Here is an 18,850-nt window from a genome sequence, read left to right as displayed (position 1 = left end):
TATACGCCTTCTCTCAGGGTGGAGACAGAACAAATGTTGTTAGAGAACAGAACTATATGCATTGTTTTTTGGTATTATAATTGTATACACACAGGTTCAAATTGAAATTACTGTAATTCCTCAAAAGTCTACTTGCAGTATTTATCTGGTTTCAAAAACGTGTTGAAAAAACAAACACTGTGATTCTGTTCAGAATGACCAACATATATTGCCAGAAAACTGATGAGTAGAAACACTTTGGGATAAAAACCAAATTTATATCGCACAGTGAACATCTCGGTATTTATAAAGGCCAAAATAGTGTATCAGTCATTCAGAAACACTGTACATAGTTCAGGAAGACAGAATGCAATGAGGAATACTTAGTAAATAAAAATAATACACAGAAGTTGGTCTTACAGTATTTGGGAGTCAATAAGCTACCTGAATCACAGTAGATGAAGCTGAGTCACAGTTTCAAACTGCACTCAGAACTGTAAGTAGCCAGGATATATTTTTATCATCACTCACACGCAGGCGTAGCACACAGTCATTATTACGAATAATAGCAGGGAGGAGGACAGAAAGCATACAGGTGTCAAAAACATTTGTCATTTGTCATATATTAATCTCTGGGGACAGAAAATGTGCCTCAGGAGCTTGATGAAAAAGGGCACTAAATGCATTTTGCCAGTCAACATAAAAGTGCAATCACAGCATCAGAAAGAGTTAATGGCAGATACACATCAGCTGAAAGGAATGCAGAGACATAGAAGGGCAAAGCCTATAGCGGCTTCCCATACAGATTCTTTACCCTACAGTTCTGACTACAGAACCCTTTCAGAGCTGTGCAGACCCACAACTTTTAAAACTCCAGATGGAGGAAAAGGAAGCAATGAGGACAAAGCAAACAAAGTAACTATGGAAATGCTTAAAAACTGTTCTGGAAAAGCAAGAGGGTTTTGTGAGGTCCTTCTTCAGCCTGCCTCATGCTTAAGGAAGGCAAGTATGGCTTCCTGTCATGTCTCTAAAATACAGTATTCCAAGTTCCTCAGTTACATAAACATTGAAGGTAAGGAATTGTGTATATTTAATGTAACCAAATACTATGTTTTACTTATTTTATGAGGGGAAAAAAAAACTTTACTGCTTCATATATGTGGCAGCATTCGTTAAGAGAAGCTTGATTATGCTATCAGAGCACACCTTGCAAATGGATTATTTTATTTTGGAGTTCAGGTTTACAATGAATTTCCATAAAACTAATTTAAAAACATCCTAAACACACACACAGCACCACCCCTACGCAACCAGCTTCCAACCATGCTGAAAAAGAATGAATAGGAAAGACGAAACACAAACAATTCAACCTCTTAAAGAAATTTTGCCTCTTTCTAAACTGGTAGATATAAGGATAGGATCTTGAAAAATCCCTCTGCAGTTTCTAGTTATCCGAACTTCCCCGATTGCCAGTGGGACCTTAGCAAGGGTATGAGAAAAGGGAAGCAGCAAGAAAACAGTTGTGTATGTACCAGAGATGTACACAACTCCCTGAACTGAGCCAAAACACTCCACAGATCACTACACTTGTTCTTAACCCAAGACAGGATGAGACTATCAGTATTACCGTGTTATTCAACAACCAGCATGAATCTCTAAACATTCAATTTGCCAGGAAACTAAGTTTTTAGAGGTTTTGTCTACCAATACACACACACACGCACGCACAGCAGGAGAAGCAATCTTACGAAGAGGTCCATCTGCTACTTAGAAGAAATTAAAAAGGAAGTCTTGGCCTCAAATTAATCTTCACACAAGTTGAGGAAACATGAAGCAGCAGCACAAAACCAGTTATCTAGAATGCTTCACTGATATTTCATCATGAATTTAGACTTGTTCCTGTAACTATCAAACATTTCAATCAATCAGCAGAATTCTCCATGGCACATAAAACCAAATGTAGCCAAATGTAAAAATCATTTACTAAACCAAATATTGACAAAGCTTAATGACCAGACTGCTGGTGTACTACCAACTTAAAACATCTGTTTGAACAGCTATATTAGCATAGATATCAGAACAACATGCAATTGTCAGCAGCTATTTTTTTTCACTAAAGAAAATAGCAGCTGTGCTGGGTCAGACCACAGGTTCACCTGCCCAACAGGGCTTATACACGTATGGAAAGGCATAAGAATAGGGCAAGAATGTACTGATACTTCCGAGTTACTCTCCCAGACCCTTAAGACCCTAGCGTATTTCTTCTCTCATTAATGTGTCTGTCTGAACCAGAAAGTTTTACATCTTCAGCATCTTGCAGCAATGTGTCTCAAGGGTTAATTATTCGCTGCAAAAAAAGAATCATTGTTTTGTTTTAAACTTGCCAATTGCTAGATCTATTTGATGCCACCTAATTCTTATGGAAGGAGAAAAAACAAACCCCAACCCCCTATTTGTATTTTCCATGCTTCTGTCTGGTCACCTCTTTTCAAGCAGAACAATCCTATTCCGTGCCGTGTGGCTTGCACAGAAATACTTCCACTATCTTCATATTTGCTCACTCTTGTCACACATCTCTTAACAGTTTCTGAAGTCTACTACATTCTTCTTTGAGCCTGGGAAATCTCAGATGCTTTTCCTGAGTGTTAATAACTAGTTCACCAGTATCTGTGTGCCCTGTCCACAGCCCAGTTTCACATAAAACATTCCCTGTAGACGCAAGGCTGGCCTGAGAAATTCCTTTCCACATTCAGTCTCACTTGCATTTCTTGCTACGACATACTGCCCCTTCAGCTATACCACTGCAACTGTTTCTGGACTGTGCTATAAATACTGCCAGTGAACCCATCTGGACTAAAAAAAAAAGGGGGATTGGAGGGGAAAGACTTGGAGGAATGTCTTTCAATTTTGTTTCTGCCTCTCTTACACAATTATTTGATTTCTGCAGTACTATCTCAAAATCGTAACATCAGTGCAGCTCATCTCCCTTCTGGTATTTTTTTGTCTCTTCATGCAAAAAGAATTGTAAGGCACATGCTATGTCCTTGGGCGCTAAGGACCCACTCTGTCCTACCTAGTAGAGCACTTGTATTTTCAACCCAGAACCGTAATGCAATGCACAGAAAAATAAAGACAAGCAGCTGATCTCAAGACTCACAGACCAGACTTGAGGCAATGCAGAGTCTTCAGCAGCAGCAGCAGATAAAGAAAGCAGCAAAATCAGAGTGAAGGTTCTGAGCAGGGATAGCAGGCAAAGACTGCCTCCTGTGTCATCTGGACCTAGCAGAGGATTGACAAAGCTTTAACTAAAATTTTGAATGTTTGGGAAGGATTCATCTTGCCTAACTTTACATGCACAGCCCATGTAGTCACACAAGTCACTCAGCATAGCATGTATGTGTGCACACGTGCATACACATATACAGTCAATACTCGGTGGAGTTGTCAGCATAACTCGTCTGTCTAGAGCAGGTGTGCACGGTGAGATGAGATGGCTCCTGCTTAAAAATGCTCCTGATTACACTAAGTAGATCTCCACTGACTGGCTGAGGAGTTTAGGGTGACGAGTGGTGTACACGCACCTGACCTGTCAGCATCAGTACAGTCACACAAATTGTATTCACTAATCCCTAAAAATGAGAAGGGTAGTTTCAGTGTATCAAAATAACACCCACAGATCTACATCATTCAACCCCTCACGCACATTTGGCATGCTTGTTGGTACATTTTTTTAGAGATTACAGTTTAAGGCAACAAGAGATAATGAAGCCAGACTACATATGCTACAACAGTTGGAACTTAATCAAACTGTTGACTTTTGATGTAACAGAAAAGAGCTTTAAAAACTGAAAACACTAGGATGAAAAAATAAAAATGATACACATCAGACCTAAAATAGAGACAAGTATCAACTGAACCAAGAAAAACTAGCAGTAATCCAAATACCAGGAAAAAGGTCGAATACAAGTGAAAGAAATCAAACAACAGGCAACAGTGTGGCAAATGGTGCAACAAGCAATCATTGCCAGAAAAGGAATTATTTTGCATAAACATACATAGAGAGAAAGACCCCTGTTTCTAACCAACAGTCCACAGGTTACAGCAAACCCTCCAGGATGATTTTATCTTGTTAGCGGTCTCCATCCAGTCACCCTGTTTTCAAGAGCTTCTCAGACACAAGCAAAAAGCAAACTCAGGGCAACAAATCACCCTTGGTCACCATCTTGCCCAGAGATACCCTGCCCTGGCCTCCTCCCTGTCGTCTGTCCCAAACACAGCATTGATATTGCAGCAAAGGCACATGCGGTGACAGGAGGAGGACAGGCCAGGCAGCTCTTCGGTAGCTACAAGCGGGCTCCATCCACCAGAAGAATTCATCCCCATAAGAGTCTTGTTGCCTATTTCTGCAAAACACTTATGAAAGATGGTAGGAACAGATTGCGTGAGTTGTTCTGGTGGTACCCATCTGCTTCCAGATGTTTTTACCTTCAGATGCAGTAGAGAGCATGGATTTACCATATGGAAATGTGCACTTGCATGCTGTGCATGAAATACATGATAAATTCAGCATTCCTGGGAAGCACAAGATCTACAGTACATGTGCTGCAGCCCAGGTGCAGGAAATCCATGTTTTTGGGACTCACCAAATTCAGTGCGCATGCACAAGGACAGAGCTCCCCTGACAACAAGGTTCTGCAGCACAACAAATGAGAAGTTGCACAAAAACTCTTTAGCTTCTCATCTTCGTTACCAGATCGGAGTATGGCAAGAAGTATTGAAACTAAATTTTAAGCGAAGTAAAAAATTATCTAGCTCAGTTACATAGATAAAACCTCAAGATTACTCCAGCAACACCCACATGACCCCCTTTCACTCCCTGCTGTCAGAAAACAGCTATGCATATATAAACAGACATACACATATATACCTATGTATGTACATATATATAGATACACATATATATACACACATAGATGCACCACATCTCTGGGTTAGTCAGCATAACAAGTCCATACAAGTACATGTTACAAAAAAGAGACTCTTCAGGATACTTTTTTTAAATCTGAAAATGCTTCTATTCTTATGAGAACTGAGTGAAAAATCAAGGTCTTCTGCAAATGGCAGATGATGTATAGTACAAATACATAGTCAGTACAGAGATTTTTCAAAAGCCCGTAACAGCTTTCAAGAGAATCTCACAGAAATTAACTCTCTGGTGACTCTGTTTTAAGAAATACCATGCAGCATAATTTGAAGAATATGCCAAACAGGCAACCTACAGAAATAAGAAGCTTAAAGAAAGTCAAGCAAGTAGCAGAATAGATCCATAGTCTGAGTAAACACTTAAAATCAATCATGGAGACTTGCAGATATATTGACCTTTGCAAAGTCTGCTAAAAGATAAATAGGAACGTTTTATAGTATTGAAGAGAAACAGCAGCTCGGATTGCCAGTAAAAGCAAAAGTCTGATGCAAGGAATGAAATAATGAAGCTAGTTATCTTATTACCTCCTGGAGGCTTTACAGCTATGAATCCATTTCATATTCCTTCAGTGCAAGAACATTACTACATTTAGGAGCATTAAGTGCTGGAGGATCCAGAGGGACTAACTGCAGATGATACCTTGCCAGCTCGTGTAAATTAGCACAGTCCCACTAAATATTAATGAAAGTTGATTTCAAAAAAAGCTATTTCACAATTTAAATTAAGTAACAATCTGGCAGCAGTGTTACTAATACAAAGTGAAAACAAATGACACTATATACGAAGTGTATATTCAAGTGTAAGATCTGAGTCAACTGTAAACCAAGGCAAATCAAGTATAAAGAACATTTAAATAATTTGCCATTTCATACAACTGATTGTGGACATGCTTCATTTAGAGTGAATATGACGGAACAAAAAATGACTCTAGAATGGGTGCGCAGTGTGTTTACATTAAAGGTAGGGAAAAAACCCAAAACCAAAGCTTATACTAATATCTTCTGCCAAAAAACCAAAGTTACTCAAATGAAATTCGAAGCTTATTAAAACAAAAAAAAGAATGCACAGTGAAATTAAAGATTTCAATTATCTGTATAAAGAGCAGCCCGAAGAGAAGATAAAAGCTAGAAAATATGCTTTAACAGACAGTGAGAACTTAGAGTACACCAAAAATATGAACACAGGGCAAGAAAGGGAAGTAGTGAAAGACTTACAATGCTCTGCGTCAAAGTTTAAGTGAATCTGTGCAGGTTTTTTAAAAGAGAATAAAAGTCTTTTAAGGTCAAATTTTGTGAAGACTGAAGTAATTACAGAGGCAGTTACTGGGGAGAAGGTAGTTCCTAACATGTGAAAGTATATGCAATTTAAGACTGTGCATTAGACTTCAAGATGATTGTTTGGTTGCATTCCAAATTGCAGGCAGTAAGTCTAATATACACCCACTGAAAAACCTAATATAAGGTTAATAAAAAAGAACTGTAGATTGAGAAGCTGCAATTTATTCTTTTTCCTCTAAAGATGGTCATTTTACATTATGAAAGAGTTCACACTTTTCTAACACCTAGCAAATACTTTCTGAAAAGCCCAAATGATTCTTTAAAAAAAAAAAAAAATCTTACTTTAATGTAATAGTACCTGTTTCTTATTTTTTCATCATAAGTAAAGATGAGAAAATCTGCTTTATACGTGTCTACCTATATAACTTTTTTTTTCCCCCCTTGAAACACAGAGAGGGAAGGAATACAATCTGAGAAGTATTTATTCCCAATAAAACTAAAGGATTCATACTCTCCATACAGAGATATCGGTGTTTGGCATTTCATATAAATACATACTTCTATGCAGTAGAATGGGCATTAAATATCATTATGTGGGGAAATCAGTGTAACCCACTATATGGAACCATTTGGGAGAAAAAAAAAAACACTACTGAAAGATAAAAATATTTAGTTGTCTTATGAGAGTATTGGAATGGCACAATTTAACTAGCATTACACTTATGTGCATAAAAGGTACTGGAAAAATTCTTCTTTCAAATGGATTAAAATCACAGGAACTACTGAGGACAAGTACTCTTGTCACAGCAGATCCGCACTGCTCAGAGCTGCATTTCCTCACCCGAGTCCTCAGAAATGACGGGGGGACTGTTCAACGGCCTCATACCAAGCAGATTTTCTACTACGGTACAGAATTTTTGCAGGTGCTAATCTCTCCCAACTGACAAGGGGCTGCGTCTGTTTAAGCTGCCAATCATGGGCATGAATGGTTCCAAGATGCTACAAAGCATCAAAACTACTCATATACATCAAACATGAGAATAAAAAAAATCCTTAGAGGAGTGCAGGAACAAAACCAGTTATTCTAATAAGAGAGACCCATCAATTTATTAAAAAAACACGATTCAAGTTCCTTTGCTAGCACAATTTGTAAAGACTTCACAAATCACCCCAGATACTTCAAAAAATGATGACATTCTAGAGAGCAGAAGACTTCTCCAGCTTTAAGTATAATGGGTATTTTCAGGTATAAATGTTTTCACACACTGCACTACTGGCACAGGTGTTCACATTAACAGCAAAATCATCACCCTACATCTTATTACATCACAAGGGAAAAGAAGTCTTGTGTGATGACTGCAGAAAAATTAATTTGGTATTAAGGCATACCCTTCTAATTAATTAATGCTTCATCTGGTGCCTAAATTGTTCCGAGTATAACAGGCATGAAAACATGTAGCTAGTTTTGATTTTGTTTTGCTTTTAATTCAGTAGCATACGACCAAAAGCAAAGCAAGATTAGGCTGCAGAAGAAATCCATCTAGCAATATGAAAACTAAATATTAGTTTAAATGTCAATAATAGCTGCAGTTATTTTACCCTGTAAACTTTAGAGAATGCATACTTAAACTCCTAAGGAGTTTCTGAGACAGTTTGGGGAAACCCAAAGTTATTACCATCCTTCAAGTCAGAGAATACAGCATTGTTAAAATACAACAAAGGACAATTAAACTAAAACATGCCTTTAACACAAAAAACATGGATAATACTTAATATCGTATGTCTGTATATTGTCAATCTTCAAAGACCTTCACTCCCAGACATAGCTGAGGCAGATGCAGAGACACTAATCCAGCAAAGAGGACTCCTAGTAGGGAGAAGAGACAAACGCAGGGAAGAGAAAGCCATTAAGGCTGCTGAAAACACGGACACCACATTCACCCTGAGCTGCAAACAGTCAGCGGTAGGGAGAATTCCCAAAACACATTCTTGCTTTCTTATTCTCTTTCTTAACTGCCATTGTCAGAAACAAGATGTTGGACTTTTGGTATGATCCAGTTACAGCTGCTCTGACGTTTTTAAGCTCAAGTATATATGTAAAAGCATATATGTAAAATACAATTCCTGCTAAATAACGTAGATGTGGTGATGGTTATACAGTCATTCTAATCAAGAACAAGTGTGAGCGGCTGCCAGAGATGAGCTGAATCAGGGAGCTGATCCAGTTGAAAAAAAATCCAAAGTGTCAGGTTCTAATTAAATCTATTTCTTGGTGTGACTACAAAACACACAAGAAAGGTGTAAAAAACATCAGCTGTAGGTGTGGGAGAAGGTGGGACCAATCTGTCCAACAGCAGCCTCAGTTTATGCAAGATTAAAGCAGGCACATAACAATTCTTTCTAACCAGAACCACCGGAAGGACTAAGGAACATTGGGATTATCTATATTGCATAATGATTATGTGATTAAAGTAGCTGTGAGATAAAATTCCAGAGAATTGAAAGAAGTAAGCAAAGCAAAGCTTAATCCACGCAGGATGCGTTAGGAACCAGCTGATAAAGCTGCGCAGTCACTGGGGCTTGCTCTACTACCACCTTCCTCCTCTGGGAGAAGCCACCCCAAGGAGCAGCCTCGCTCTCCGGGGGGACCCCAGATGCCTTCTCCAAGGCCAGTGCCACCTCCTGCTCCGCATTCACCAGCCCAGCTCCCTGCTGCAGTGGCCAAGGTCCCTGCGACCGCCAGGACAGGGGAGCAGCTACTGCCGTGAGACCTGAGGGGGAACGATGATGTTCAAAACTTTGGCTCTACCTCTACAGTTGCTAAGGTTGGCCCACCCCAACTTCTAATTCGCTGAAACTAATATTACTATTACTATAAAAAAAAGAGGGTTGTAAAAGAAGCTGTTGGCTTAATACAGGAATGGGTGCAATTCCATGGTCTGAGCTATGCAGGGAGGTAGTGTACAGACCATAATAGTCTATTTCTGCCCTAAATGCTACGAAAATACAAAAATTACTGAAATTATATAGGATATGCCGTATTAACAGGATGCGTAAAGACATATCAGGTCTTTGGAAGAAGTGACTATCTTGCGTTTCTTGTACAGATCATCAAATCTCAAAGTGATAGAAAAAGATACTGGCGGTACTAGGAATTTCAATCAGAAAATAATTTCAGATACAGATGTTGATGACTAAACGTCATCCAAACGTGATACACTATGATAAAAGGAATGGCAAGCATGCCAGTAAGATGCTATGCGTAAAGAACAAAAAAAAAGCACTGCTGAAAGTGGTCAGTGTTTCCTTTACCTCTTTCATGTTATTTCCAACAGCTCAAACGTGTAATTACAAGGGACGTACACCCTTTATTTTTGTATGTACTAATTTTTAACCTCAGTCTGCAACAGCCAAGTGAATAAACACTGAAAATCAGTATAATATTGAAAATAATACTGAAAATATTGTTAACATTTCAGAAATATTTTCAATTAATATTAATGAAAGATTTTTAATCCTTTCAGAGAGGCAACTGAAGGGGAAAAAAGGTCTCATGATGTTCCTGCTCCGATACACAAACTTTCTAGCCACTGTAGTACTGTGAACAAGAGTCACAACTTGCCAACACGAGCCCAGTAGGCGCAAAGACGACAAAAATCTGAGGAACTGAAACAAAGAAAACTTCTCATGACAGGGTAAGCAGTGCTCCAAATACAGCTTTACTCAAAGAGGGAGGGAACCTCAGAGACTCAAATCCCTGCGTGCCAAGGTGTGCAGACAAGAACACAGAGGAACCACATACATTCTTGATTTCTGGAGAGACAAAGAACAACTGTGGCACAATGAAAAATTCCATTTCAACATACTAGAAAGCTCTCTTTGGATACGTATCCCAAAATGCTTGTTGGCACATAATGGAACCATATTTTCTCTCAGCCATGCCTGACACCAAGATTACTTTTATTAGCTGAGCATAAGCAGAGGGGTCAAATTTTTTTTTCAAAATCAGCATCTAATCTGTAGTGAACTGCTAACATCAATTAAGGTAACGCAACTGGTAACACACATAATATTACAGAGTAATCGAGGCATAGATCTGTCCATGTTCTGGTATTGAACACCTCTTACGATTACTGATGATTCTCCCTGACGTTCTCGGGGAGGCACAAATCCCCTTTGCACACAAGAAAGCAGAACACTTCTATACTTGGTTTGACCAGCACAGAAGTCCAAACTTCATTACGGCTAATTGGTCATAATTTACCTACGAGAAATTTTCAGACTGAGTCTAAACAAAACGTGAGATCATCACACGCTCTTTACTTCACTGCCAGCTCAATGCCAGGGTCAGAGACCAATGCAGATTTAAGCTACAAGTCAGGCTCTGTGCTGGGGGCTCGGCGGGAGGAATGGAGGTTCACCCGTGCCCCCCACTCCCGTCAGTGTAAACTCGGGCAGTCCAACCCAAAAGAAATGGCGATACAGTCCGTTCTGCCTACAGAAGTTTAGAGTGGGGAAATATAGTGGATATAGCTGTGTCCATAGAAACATTCAAGGGGAAAAAAAAAATAAATGAGACAAATGACAAAAAGCAGAAGAGTATCATGTTTGCCTAAGAAAAAAACCACAGAGCCTAAAAAAGGCTCTAGGAACAGTCTTAATGGACTAACAAAATGTACCCGCAGAAAACAGGAACAGCAGGTCATATCACACTTCATACACAGAGAGTTGCCCACAGAAAAACTTCTGAAGCAGCTAACTGTACAAAAGGTTACAGAGCAAATTAAAAAACAGTGACAACAATCTGATACCAAGTTAATGTGGGTATAAAACTGATTTATAGAGTTCAAATGAGACTTAAGACCAACACAACTAGCACTTCATACTAGAGGCAAAGATTTATATGCAAAGAGCAGCTCTGAAGTTATGTGTACTTGAAATACAAAATATTAACCTAACTTTGTTTCCCTGGAAGAACCAAACAGCAATAAGCCTGAAGAGAGGAAGTAAATGAATCCTGCTATGAGAAGCAAAATAGAGGACAAACTTAAAAGAAGTGAGAATTGAATTCAGCTACAGACTTCCACGAGTTGGCAACAGAAAGCCAGAAAAATCTAACAACTAAAATAAATCCTGAGAGCAAACAGCAGGAGCAGAGATCAGAAGTGAAAGCACATGAAGTAAAATTCCCATGTGATCTCAGAATATATTAATTGAATTTTTCTGGGTTTTCATTGCTGGAAGCAAACTTAAGAGCACTGTAGAAAAATGTACGTTCACATTACAGGGAAAGAACTAAATATTGAGAAATAACAGATTCTGACAAATACAAATATATAGCACTTATCTGAAAATTGGCAATACTGACAAAATTGCTAAAATTGGCCACAAAAAACGTGCATCAAAACTATGAAAAACAAAGCATTCCTAGCTGTTACATCAAAATCCCTAAGCTATTAAGGAAAAAGAAAAGTATAAAGACACTAGTAAGTTTGGTTTATAGAACCTTGGTTTCACATGGGATTACTGTCCAGAAGTGCAAGTTAAAAAATATTAAATCACTTTTAGTTGCATCCTCTTTCCCACTATAGGGTTTCTTTCCTTCTTTTTTTTTTGGAATATTTTTTACCAATAGTAAAATTTTCAAAGATGCACAAGTGACACATACTCTTGAAATTAGGATTGGTGCTCCTAAATACAGCTCAAGTCATTTATGGCTGTTTGCATCCCAGGCCTTCAAATAAACTTGCCTATCGCTTCACTATTTGCTTATCATTTCTCCACTGCTTAAAATGTGCTGTCTGCTTCTTTCTCAAATATGTAGGCTGGGCACATTTTAAGCACGCACATGCACATGTATATATACACAAATATACAGACACACACCCATCTATATATGCATATACAAATACTGAATTTCTCAAAACAATTCCTTTGTATTTGAATTCCAAAGGTTTCTTAATACAAACGTGTAGACAATTTCTTTTTAGAATTTCATTTGCAGAAGACTTCTGATGGCATCTTTTTTGAAAATAGATGAAATGTATCAAAGTCAATTCCACTCACACACAGAGCCATAAAATATCAAAGCAATCACTCATTCCTTTGCATTTGGCTCCTGCAAATATCAATAACTCTAAGACAAACATACTACATAAAGCATATTGTATGTTCTGTACCACAGTAAAAGCAGAAAATAGGCTCCAGATGTTTCCTCAAATCCTGCCAAAAACGAAATTTGAAGAAGTGTTGAAAACCAAGCAAAGTTGGAAGCCCTGACTTAAAACATGTAGGAAGAAGCAGCACAAGGAATCTGTAGCTTTGTTAGGAGTAAATTTGTTCTGTCTTCACCTACTAGAAAAGAAGGGTCAATCCTGAATAACTGTAAATACAGCAACTATGAAGAATAAAAACTCTCATTTTCTTCCTGTTTATTACTTCTTTAAAATTACATCTCAGATCTTCCACAGATTTGAGACTGAGAGAAAATTTTCAACAGCTTTCACTCATTTGGAAAACTAGACTCCTTTGGGAGTTAATTAGACTTAGCCTTTAGCTACACTAAAAGTAATATTGAAAATGGGACTTGGCCCCTAATTTTCCTAATTTGTAATTTTCTCATGTTAGTTACCACCACAAAGTCAAAACAAACTAACTGATATTGCATGAGTCCTCTTTTGTTGAAATGCAAAGTAGAGGAGGTTTGCTTCAACAATCCTTCAGTAGGAACGACTGCTGGCTTTGCGCTGCACCGGATGCACAGTCGTTTTGGGCCCATTGTTTCTCCTTGGAGTGCCAAAAACGACACCTGAAGCACAGTAGCTTACTAAAAGCATAAAAGTGCTGTCAAAACCAATCATCTATAGGGTTCTTGAGGTGGACTCATCTGGCCCAATAAATCCTGTAAGACTTCTGAAATTAATCAAAACATAAAGGAGTAAGAAACACTTCCAGGGGCGATTCACTACAACTATCTTAGATATTTATTTTACAATGAAGAATTCGCCCTCAGGATGTGTCCATCTTTGTCCCTCAGACACAGAGGAAGTCTGGGCTACTAGTTTATCCTTCATCTGCTGCTCTGGTGGGGACAGCAAGAAGAATGCAAGCTGCTGTGCAAAGTACTCAAAAGTGCTTGTGTCAATGGGTATTTTTGAAAAAACAAGCAAACAAAAAAAAGCCTTGGATCCATCACTAATATCATATACTTTTTCCTCATATAAAACTTATAATAGGATATTCTTTAATGGACTGCTTAATACCAACATGTATTTTTAATTTGGAAGTAATGAACAAAATAATGAAGAATTTGAAATACGTGACTTTCTGATCTGTCTCTTGTCTTTCAAAAGTATATATGACCGTCCTCAACCCAATCAAAGCATTCTGTCCCTTACTTTATCATACACAGACAGTCTGTTGGACCAACACAGGTTATGAAAAAATACAATTGTTTACAAAGCATAGCTTAAATTGAGCTTCTACAGTCAGGATATACTGAATTGTGAATGGGTAACACAAGCAGTTACTTTACCTGCATAGCACTCTTCCCCAGCTTAACCACCTCAAACAAAGTGACAGGGTCCCCTTCTCCATTCTGCTGAGGGTGGCCATTAGCTCTTCCACGACTTGCTCCTCTAGCTCCAGATTCAGAACGACCCTTGTCTGCTGGAGACTTCCGAGGTTTCTTAGTGGCAGACTGGGCAAAGAAAACCAGCAGAATGAAAATTTATTATAGCTATATCTGAAATCACTCAATGTCTCTTTATAAATTATACATAAATATGACACACACAGTTATACACTCACACATGTATATTCACACAAGTATCACAGAATAAGTCAGGCTGGAAGGGATCTCAGGAGGTCTCCAGCCTGACCTCCTGCTCAAAGCAGGGCCAGCTATGAAATTCAACTAGGTTGCTTAGGTCTTTATCCAGTCAGGTACATATATTTTTATTTATCAGTAGTTGTTGAGGATCAACTTAACAGGCACTGTCATGTCAAGGTTTAAGTAGTGGTGAAATTTCCAACACTGGAGTACCAGTTCAGGTCAATACCTGTATTAGTCTTATTCAACACAAGCAGACAGTCGACAACATGACTAAAACTAGATAAATGGTAGCAAATTACAGACAGGACAGCAGAAGTGTTGTATGTTGGCACACAAGAAATAAACTTTTAGAATAACTAATGATCTTTGAAAACAGTAAGTTATTAAAAATACACTTATGTTAACATTCATTTTCTGCATTTTCGTTTTTATACAACTTCTATAAGAAACTGTGTACATAAAGAGTCAGCTCTTCAACTCAACTCAGATCAAATCACTGAGTTTATACAGCCAGATTTAGTAGATCATCGTAATAGCCCCTTGCTTCAAAATTTTATGAGTTAAAACATTTTTCCCTGTGAATCTACATTACTTAATGTAAATTTTCTCTAGATTCGTCAAACTTATAATCAGGTGGTATAGATGCCACTTGTAAGAAGTCACCTAGTGAACAGTTTGCTCTGAATTTAAGTCACCTTATGCAAAAAAAAAAAGTTTCTGGGGAAAATAATGTAAAATTCCTGCTATAATCTTACTTCCATATTCTATTCTTTCTCCCTACTGTGAGGCAGACAAAAGCAAAAGCTGCCGTTTTCCACAGAACAATGAAGCTATTTTGAGGAATTATGTTAAAGAAAACAACACACAAGCAACTCGATTACATATAGGACAATATCCTCGTGGTACCATTTACTTGAGCATACTGTCAGCCAGTTTCTATTAAAGCTTTTAGTAAAGAACATGAAGTCAACATTTTTGGTTGCATCTTCCAACTGCAGACACATTAAGAATTTTCCTGCAGAGGAAAGGGATCTAATTCCTGGAAGAGAGCTGGTAGAAGATAGGCTTGCAGTCTAGCTTTCCCCTTACTTTAAAAGGGATCACTCCTGGTGGGGCCAGAGAGCTAAAGAAAAGGGCAAGGTAGAGTGCAACTGCCTCTTGCAAATATTCAATTAAGGACTTGCACACAAATGCAAGCTAGAAAGCTTAAAATAATGGTACAATCTCTGTGAAAAGTTTTTTGGATAACATCTGCCCTTATGATCAAAAAAGAACATGCATTCTCCCTCAATGAATTTTTAAACATGTGCAAAGCTGCCTTTATCAGCAAGCAAGCTATCAATACATGAAATGTTTGAGCTCTACCGAGCTCCAAAGAGACACGTGATCACTGTTTAATAAAATGGCAAAGAATTAGAAGTAAATTGACTCTTTTGAGATATATAATCCATGTGCTTATTCAATGTGGGTGACAGTAAGCCATAAGCACTTCAACTAGCTACAGGTATTGCTAAATGAAATCAGGAATGCAAGTTGCTGCCCTCCACAGAAGCTAATGCAAGCTCCCTCTATACTCAGTTTTTCTCAACGTGTAATTTAAAGGGAGACATTAAACGCTGCAAGGATGAAGGGAATGCAAGTAGGAGATGGACGTGAAATGCACACATCCAAAGATACCTTGTTACTGGAAAGCAATGAGAAAAGCCACCTACACTGGCATGAGAACTATGGACCAGCGTGCACACGCTCAAAGTAATCACAAGACACGTAAATGCTCAGTTTAAACTCCACTTTTGTCAGGTACCCTGGGGAAAGGGGGGTGCTTTGACCAAGACTCATAGTTTGAATTAGAAGGGTGAGAACACCAGTGAGCTCTCAGAAGAGGTACAGAAACAACTGACAGATGTACTTTTGACAGAATTACTGGACAAAGCCAGATTCTTCAAGCCCAAGTAAATATCTCAATATCGTGGACCTGAATTAACACCAGATATAGTACTGAGTCTACTTGAATAAAGTTTCTCTCTGGTACAGATTTTCTTTTGACAATGAGAACATCTCTCACAGTGGAGAAACCAAGTCTTTCATTTAACAAAAGCCATTCTGCATCCAAGCTGGGGTAGCTAAATCCAGATGTAGGATCTGTATTGAATCCTGCCTCAAGAGACAAAACAAGCAGACAAAGGATCCTCCACTGAGAAACTGAAGAAAATCCAAAACTATAACTTTCTGAGTTAGGCAAGGATTAACATTATCTTCAGGTGGAGAGGCACTAGAGGAAGGGTGTCCACCAGACTTCCACTCCAGAGCACTTCCACCCAGGAAGCCCAAGCTCAATCCCACTCTGGAGTACAAATATGAAAGCAAGCCACACGTAGGTCCTCCAACCTCCAGAAACTGCCTGGTACTCTAATTATAAAGTTTTGCAAGCACAAGGCACAGAAGTGAGGAACTGGCATTATCTTATTCATTAACATCCTATATTACAGTGCTGTTGTCAGACATTGCTTGCATGTAGTGTCCCTGAATTTACAGCAAGAAACTTTGCAGGCCATCTCGACAGATCTGAGCTTCATACAGGTTCCTACCTCTGAGTACAAAGTTGAATAGGTAACCCTATTTCAAGAGGAAAATTCTTCACAAGAGGAAAATTTTCACCAAGGGAAAAATCAGCCATTGGAATAATCTCCCCAGGGAAGTGATGGATTCCCCAACATTGGACACTTTTAAGATTCAGCTGGACAGGGTGCTGGGCCATCTTGTCTAGACCATGCTTTTGCCAAGAAAGGATGGACCAGATGATCCTTGAGGTCCCTTCCAACCCGGTATTCTATGATTCTATCTCAGAATGGAGACATACAACACCACTGAAGCTAGTGAAGGAAAAGCATGGACTGGTACATCCATAGAAATGCAAAGAGGACTCCTTTATGATACAGGGTATCTGTGGAATATCTGCAGAGGCAAGGTGCTCTTGGAATTGGAGTTGCAAAGTCAAGCTACAAATCCAAAAATTATGTTTGGCATTGAGGATGCCAAACAGAGGTAGCCCTGCATCCCAAAAGAGAGATACCTGCATTCACAGGAAAGGGTGGTCCTTCAGCTCAACACAAAAAACCCCATCCTCTAATGCCATGAAGAGCTTCCACATAGAAACCGCCCTGCCCAAGGACGAGTGTGGCTCCAGTAAACCTGTCAGACTATCGCTGACAGGAGTAAAGTGGGATGTTTTATAAGATCAAACAGAATGAATTTGTAGCAAGTCTACTCTTGTGAGGATCCACCAAATGGTCATCAAGATACAGGAAAAATACAACCTCTGCTTCCTAGCAGGAACAACAACTGTGGTTATTGCTGTCCCTTTACACCCTTTCAGCCAGAAATTTCCTGCCTCTACCTAGAGCCCCCTTAAATTGAGAGTCATGCATGGGGGTGGTTTTTTTTTTTCCTTTTAAGTATCAGTCTGTCAGAATCCGCCTTAAATTGAGAGTCATGCATGGGGGTGGGTTTTTTTTTTCCTTTTTAAGTATCAGTCTGTCAGAATCCAGAGGTGGGTAAGAACTGATTGTTTTCCAGACTCAAAACTGACTTTTCTCCTGTTTATGAGAGGAATCTCTGAAAAGTCATGGAAAAAGCAAGCTGGTTAGCAATACTGTATCTAAATGTATCCATAAATCCTTGTAACGATTTCCATAATCCAGGCATCTGCTGCAATGGCAGAGCTGACACTGAGGTGAATTAGGACTAGCAGAGGGAGGGATGAAGAAGCGTGACAAGGTAAGAAAGCTTGAGGCTTTTTAATTACACACCAAGAACGGTGCTGCCTGGAGCTGTGAGCCTGCAGCAGTTAAATCTGTGCTTTCACTCTGAGACCCAGGACAGTCGGACCGGTGGTGGTGTCAAAATGGACTGAGTTGCCGAATCAAAACAGAAGTTACCCTTGATTTTTCAGATCTGTGCAGTAGATTCAACTGACAACAACTAAAGCTGAGGATTTATACACACCAGCATTAGGAAATTCAGAAGTTCCAGAATGTGCTACAGAAGCAACTCTAAAAGGGCCGTATTGATGACCACATAGTTTACCTGTTGCTTTACAGCTTAAACTAAGGCAAACAGGAAACTAAATATTTACCCTGACTGTAATTAAACTAAAATTATGACAATTCAGAATTTTGTAATAAATTAGCCAGATAATACTTTTCCTTTCATGTCTTTAAAATTATTGTGAAGAAAAAAAAAGTGACCCACATTTGTAAAATCAAGTAATACAGTGAAAGTTAATTCACACACTACCAAAAAAACAACAGTGAAAGTGGCTTGACATTTTCCACTAACATTCCCCAAGTTGATCTGATGCACCTCACGAAGAAATAAGGACAGTAAAAGTGTTACAGGTCAGTAACTCCACCTAACCCGCCTCCTTAAATGATGGCCTCTATGTGCATTCATACCGTTAGTAATTTAAAGCAATACCCCATTTCTCAAGATAGCTGGAAGAAGCTTTTTAACCTTCCTCTTGAGTAAGGCTGAAGAACTTTCCTCTCAAAGGCACCATCATCTTGAGAGGCCTCCGCATTATAACCTCGTGTTAAGTGGAAGAGCAGTAATGTCTGAGCTCTTTCTGAATGAATCCCGATTAAAAAAAAAAAGGAAGGCTACCGCACACTTTGTAACATCATCACGGTTATCTAAGGAGAAGCTCTTGGATTCAAACGGTCAGTCCTTTGGATGTTTTTCGTCATAGAAAAAACTAAGGTGCTCCCTGTGAAAAGC

At 38.8% G+C, this 18,850-nt stretch overlaps 1 protein-coding gene across 1 annotated transcript in view; it reads right to left on the bottom strand.

Moving 5' to 3' along the window:
- STAG1 (stromal antigen 1) overlaps positions 1–18,850 on the bottom strand; it is a 155,609-nt gene that overhangs the window by 123,997 nt on the left and 12,762 nt on the right. The window contains exon 3 of the mRNA XM_009580516.1: positions 13,775–13,939. Coding sequence (XP_009578811.1) covers positions 13,775–13,939 — 165 coding nt within the window. The remainder of the gene's footprint in view (positions 1–13,774; positions 13,940–18,850) is intronic.

The sequence above is a fragment of the Fulmarus glacialis genome, unplaced genomic scaffold (genome assembly GCF_000690835.1).
Source record: "Fulmarus glacialis isolate BGI_N327 unplaced genomic scaffold, ASM69083v1 scaffold286, whole genome shotgun sequence".
Taxonomy (NCBI): Eukaryota; Metazoa; Chordata; class Aves; order Procellariiformes; family Procellariidae; genus Fulmarus; species Fulmarus glacialis.
The sequence above is the reverse complement of the archived record's forward strand: the minus strand, read 5'-3'. Positions and strand labels throughout refer to the sequence as shown.